Below are 6,219 nucleotides of genomic sequence, written 5' to 3' on the forward strand. Positions count from 1 at the left end.
AATTTTTGCATGTGTTGTTTGAAAGGCAAAGGTGCAGTGTTTATGTGCTCATAGAGAAATGCCATGAAAATAATCCATATATGGGGTTACCAGTCAACTCTCATTACATACTGACCGACCCTCGTATTGGTATTATTACGTATATGAAACATAGACTTGTTTTCTAATGTTTGTCTAACAACAAGATTATTCTCAGGAATGTGCAGTGGATAAATTTTTTCAGCTAAGTTCGGCTTATTTTTGATGAACTGTTTGTCATCAGTACGTTATGGTTCGTTACACATCGCATTTTTAGAACCTTCGGATTCCATTAATAACCTTATGCGTCGGATATTCATTTATCAAATTCACAATGACTATGATAACAAACAGATTAAACCATGATTCGTTATTACGAGGTTTGAGATACCGTAATGTTAAATATTTACTTTAAAGACCCTGCATACATGTCGTTAAAAGATATTTCACTCACAACAAGTAGAAACGCAGACTTGATTATATGAAGTAGGCATCGTAAATGGTAACAAAAGTTATCAAACAACACCATCTAGACAATAATGCTAAGCATGTTCTTATATAGATTCACTGCACATATGGTATTGACATTCCTTTTGGTTCCTGCAATCCGTATTAAGTAAGAAATACAGAACATTGAGCGACATCTGTATATCGTAATAAATACAGAAAGCGGAACGAAGTAATAATTATGGCTGTAACCAGCTCTGCACATTGAGAACGACATATAGCTTATTTTTGATCGTGAAAAACAAAATAAGATTCCTGAGTATCACGTTTTGACGTTACTTTTAAAAGAAAATAGTCAACGTTTTGTCAGCCTCACTCTCCCATGTCTATAAAGTTTTTAGAAAGACTTATTAGCAACGGCCAACAGGAGCAAATAACGTCGTTGCAAGTTATTTTATATGTATTTCATAAAATCTGACCAATTAAGAGTCAATTTGTCTACTAATCTGCTCAAATTGATTTCGATTTTAAAATGCCCATTTAATAATTGAAACAGAAATGAATTTACCTTAGAAGTATTTGTTTTTCTCAATTTTAATCAAAAACCATTATATATTATACCATTAAGCATACAGCAGTTCAGCAAACGGCTAGCTTTGTGTAGACACACGTATGGTCTGGGAATATTAATGGGAATCTTCTTGATGCACCTAGATCAGTATGGCGTCGTCATCTATCATTTGATAGTAATATAACCCGCGTTTAATGGTCATCCAATAACAAAAAACTCTTAACTGAGTACCTCCTTCGGGCAGCTGATGATGATGATGTTGGTGTTGTCTTTGTTTTATCTCCATGATAGCTTTGACATTCTGCTTTGATGTTCTGTTGGAAGTGTTTCAGTGTAATATAATTTTAATGACTATTCACATAGTGTTTACGTGCCGAAAACCTCTTAACTGGATATTTCTTTAGGAATAGCTGCTGATGATGTCGGTGTTTCGGTTTTGTCACCGTTACTTTGTAATTGTAACGGAAGTTTCCTTAGCGGTATAGGGGTGCCACCTTCCATTGGATGTTTGGGACTATTCTTTGGTGTATTTCTCATCCCATTTCTCATATGCATGCCATGTGATCCATACGTGTATCCCGTATATTCGTTTGCACTGTCATATTTCTTATAACCAATGAGTCCACATAAGGCTACTTTGAAGATCAATTTTTTGAAAGTTCTTCTAAAATCCCTATTGCTTAAGGTATAAATAATTGGGTTCATTGCACTATTGGCGTGGGAAAGGATAATGGCTGGCAATAACACATCGTATGGGACAGTATCGTCCCCACAAAACACGCTAATACAGTTTAAAATATGAATGGGAAGCCAACAAATAGCGAAAAGAAGAATTACGATTGCTAACAATTTGGCAGCGCGGCCTTCTTTGACGGCTAGCGCTGAGCGCTGTCGCGCCATCTCATCGTCATTTGCTACCATTGTTCTTGAAATAGCGACCACTTGTTCTTTAACAGCTTGGAAGATGCGGACGTAAACAAAAAGCATGATAAGGAGGGGTGGCAAAACAAAACCGAAAAAGTTAAAGTAAACCATGTATCGTAAATCGATTACTTTTGTAAATATGCAATCTTCTTCATCAGGGTGTTCTGAAAGCAAGTTCCAACCTAGCATCGGCGGGCTACCGATTAGGAAGGCTAAGATCCACGTCATAGCGATGACACCAGCAGCTCTTCTCGCCGTTGCTATTCGCCGATACTTAAAAGGTGACAACACTGCAAAATATCTATCTAACGCAATAGCAAGAAGACTGAGAATTGAACTCTGGGTTAAAATCACTACCCAGGAATTCATAAATAAACAAGCGAAGAAATTATTCTTTGGACGACGTGCATTTGTTGTAAGAGCAAATGGTATAGCTAAACTTCCAACAAGAAAATCAGCAACCGCTAAGGAGACGATGAAATAATTAGTGACGGATCGTAAACGCGGGTTATGATGTACAGCCCAACATACAAGAATATTTCCAAAGATTGCCATAAATGCAATCGGAACTTCGGCACAGTAGCCAATTAGTTTATATAGATGTACATTCCCATGAGATGAATTATTGAATGTTTCCTGCACCGTATTATTGGTAAAGTTATCAGTTTCCATTGTTTGGGTCCCCAAAGTTGTCGAACCGAGTTCAGGTGCTATATCATGCTCATACATTCACACTTCTTTTTCTATTGAAATTTTAAATAGACTAGAAAATTGCACCACCGTTGACCGGAAGATTTTTGCGACACTTTGCGCAACACACTATAATTGAATTTCTACTTTCCACAGTGGTGAGTTTAACACCTAGCCTCTAGTTGTAAGATAGGTAATAAACGCAGAACAATTTTCCTTTGGTGGTAAAATGTCAAGTACCTCTTAGGTGTAAGATTCCTCACGGGTATATCTCCTCTTCAAGCATTTATGTTTATCTTCAATATATGTCAAGTACACCAACACCAAACTACTTGCTACAAAATCCGTTGTGCAAACCAACCTTTGACAACCTTGTACGGTTTAACAATGCGTGTTACACCCGGAGAAAACGCCTAGTAGGCGACTAGACTGTAAAGACTAATGACATCGATTTCAGAAGCTTTCAGCTCTGTGATAGTCATACTTTTCTTATTCTTCACGCAAGATTCATGTGTTTGAAAGCAAAGATTACACTGAAACAACACAATCTAGGCACGTTCTTATTTTGACGACAAAACAGAATCTCCTCAACTAGGCTGATGAGCAAACACTTCAATATTCCTCGGTTTGCTCTCGTGCGGCGCGGCAACGTGGCGTTTTCACATGCTAAGTTGTTCGCTTGTCATTATATATATATGTCACGGTAACTTTTCCTATCATCGATTTCATTTAAAAATAGTAAAACTAGTAGCCCAAATCTGCAGCTTCCGTTTGTTGGCTTCACAACATACCTTATCTAATGCGGTCATGTTACAATGTTAACGTGCAACTAGGCAAATACTCAAACGTTTATGATTCGACTCAAAAGCGATTTGTTTATTCTTCAAGCAAAGTTAGCTTACCGAGACACTCTGAAAAAACATTCGATGGAAGTATATTAACCTCCGGGTTAACTTTGTGTACTTTCAATTCAAGTTCGGCTGAATAATACAGGCATGCATTGTGTGGAATAAACTGCAATCCGCAATAGTTTCTACTGTTATAGTGCGTTGCTCATAATAGGCAGCTGTTCGTGGTATAAAATCGATACGTATAATAATCTATTATGGTATTCGTGTAATGTATAAAAGGGAAAACTCTGCAGCTCATACACCCTTTAGTATGTGCCTCGTTCAATTTTGACCCTGTGTGACTAGTTTGACAGCCGTTGTTGTTTTAAAGATCATGCTGTTACGAAGTTCAATTTAAATTTAACCTAACAGCACCATTGAAAAACTGGAACATTCCAAACAAAAACTGACTAATTCAGTTGTCGAATTAGATTCCATAAATAACAAGTCGTAGATTACATCGATGATAACAAAACCATGTGTGTTGTGTTGGGGTTTTTTTCTGTTTCATAGACACGATAGTCAATCAAATTTTAAAATGCAAGTAGCACGACATAGCAACAGAAATCGGTGGTCCGGAAGCTGATATGATAAGCATCAATTCCGTATCAAGAGGTGCTGCCGCGTTAAAATTGCCGGTAGCAGAACAAAAAAGGTGCTTTTCTCATCCGATGTCTTCTTAGTAGATTCAGATAAAGTCAATATATTCGATTATCAATTATCAATAATTTGATTAGTTCCATCTCCATGACAAATTGTCAGCCTGGTATGTTCTACCAATAGTTCAAATTGGCTTGATAAACGCTAATAAGTTGTATGCATATAGATGTTATATTTATCTTAATACTTATCAATATGCCATTCGGCTTCAATCTCAAATAATGTGTTTGTGCAGTATTGGCAGTAGTAACTTGTAGCAGCTCTGTTAAAGGCGCTGGCAGACGACATAAGAGCAGACGACGTTATATAATTATCACACCATGTACAACAAGGTTTGCGTGTAGATTGGTAGGTAGTCGCGTACCACCGGTTAAGTGAAGAATAACCACGGAACCAGGAACGCACAACCAAAACCCAATCACCAGGTGTGACGTCACCGAGCTAGACGTTTTCACAGGTGTCAGGTGGCGCTACAGTGAAACGCCAATAAACAGAGCATTGGCGGTCTGTGCTCTAGACTTGGTTGGTTTATGTATAAGCATTACCGTGTGTTGCTTGAAATGACATTATGTTACTGTACGATTCAACGTTTAAAATAATTATGGACTTCGCTTTCCAGTTTCATAACATAAAGAAAAAAAATCAAAATGTTATAGTGAACATATTTCAAAGTAATAATTAACCCCAATCCGATGTATTACATAGTATCGTTATCATTCAATCAAACTTATGGGACCGAAGATCCACCGGTTTCGATATCCCAACTGAATCAACTGAATGGAAATTTAGATTAAATTCGCATTTTTGTTCTCCCAGTGGTGTATTGGGGATTGATTTCATCAGCCATATGAGTACTTAATCCTTCGGAGGGGACGTTAAGCGTCATTTTATATCTTTATGAAATTATCTTATTCTTTCTACAGAATCTTCTCTTTTATTATACGATCAAAATCATCAATGCAAGTTTTCAGTCAGTTTTCAAAAGAGTTTATTGTAACTCCAGTCTTACTATCCACCCTAACCCTGGACTATTTTCACTCTTAGATCTACACTCCATTGATCTTCACATTTGAATTCTGTTAGTAATGTACTAGCTGCAGTTGAAATTAGTAGCTTATTGAACTTGATGTTATTAATATCTCTATAACATTTCCACGGCAAATAGTAATTTTGATGTATTGGTGGCGCAATTTAAAGCACCATGCAGTTACAGACTGAAATAAAAATACATGTACCGTTTAAATGCAGGCTTATGATTATCACGAACATGACGAGACTTCAGCTGTAGCACAAAGCAAGAAGCACATTAGTTCACGGCCGGAAAGATAAATCCAACGTGTCGAGCTGAAGCCTAGTTTATCGTATTGCATGACAATACATTCAGTTTCTGTTTTCTGATTTCCTATATTGTAACTTGTTTGGCAAATCCTATTGTCTGACATGAAAAGTGTAAAAATTCTTTTTTTATGGACAGGAGATAAGTTAGGCTGATTCGTTTATATACAGACAAAAATTATTAATTTTGTGTTACAAAGCAGGGCAAATGATAACAGAGAATGTCTTATGAATCATGTATACTGAAATTTAGGTATGATCCAAATGCAAAACACAACATAGAAAGGTGAGTAAAAAGGAAAAGAAGAAGAAAAATCAACCGCTTTGATTCACATGAAACACATTCAAGACAAAAGCGAAAGCAAAATAATTTAAACGTTTATATGGTGTACTCACTACTTAGGGTGGCTCAGAAACAGAAACAAAAGGCGATGTATGTCATGAATAAATGCACGTATTACATACACACACCCCATGTATTACGTATATGTCCGAGTACCTTAAAAATGACGAAATTCAGAAAGTCCTCTGTTTGTCAGTGTTTCAAAGTCCTTCAAAAATTGGGTGTTACCTTCAAGTAAGCAATCACGAAATTCTGTATAAATTCTATATTTATACTGATTTACATGTATGACTGTAAATTAGTACAATGTTGAAACGATGTTCGCCACAACTGGAGCAGTG

The 6,219-nt window shown here is 36.6% G+C and overlaps 1 protein-coding gene across 1 annotated transcript; it reads right to left on the reverse strand.

Moving 5' to 3' along the window:
• Positions 1–208: 208 nt before the first annotated feature.
• On the reverse strand, positions 209–3,473 carry LOC140158100 (adenosine receptor A2b-like). Its single transcript, XM_072181314.1, has one exon. It carries the CDS (start codon positions 2,687–2,689, stop codon positions 1,421–1,423), a length of 1,269 nt encoding a protein of 422 aa, XP_072037415.1. The 5' UTR covers positions 2,690–3,473; the 3' UTR covers positions 209–1,420.
• Between the last annotated feature and the right edge of the window lie 2,746 nt (positions 3,474–6,219).

Source organism: Amphiura filiformis, chromosome 1 (genome assembly GCF_039555335.1).
Source record: "Amphiura filiformis chromosome 1, Afil_fr2py, whole genome shotgun sequence".
NCBI classification, from domain to species: domain Eukaryota; kingdom Metazoa; phylum Echinodermata; class Ophiuroidea; order Amphilepidida; family Amphiuridae; genus Amphiura; species Amphiura filiformis.

What these genes read in the sequence shown, in the direction of transcription:
- LOC140158100 (XM_072181314.1), bottom strand. Translation starts at nt 2,689, where the DNA reads ATGTATGAGCATGATATAGCACCTGAACTCGGTTCGACAACTTTGGGG.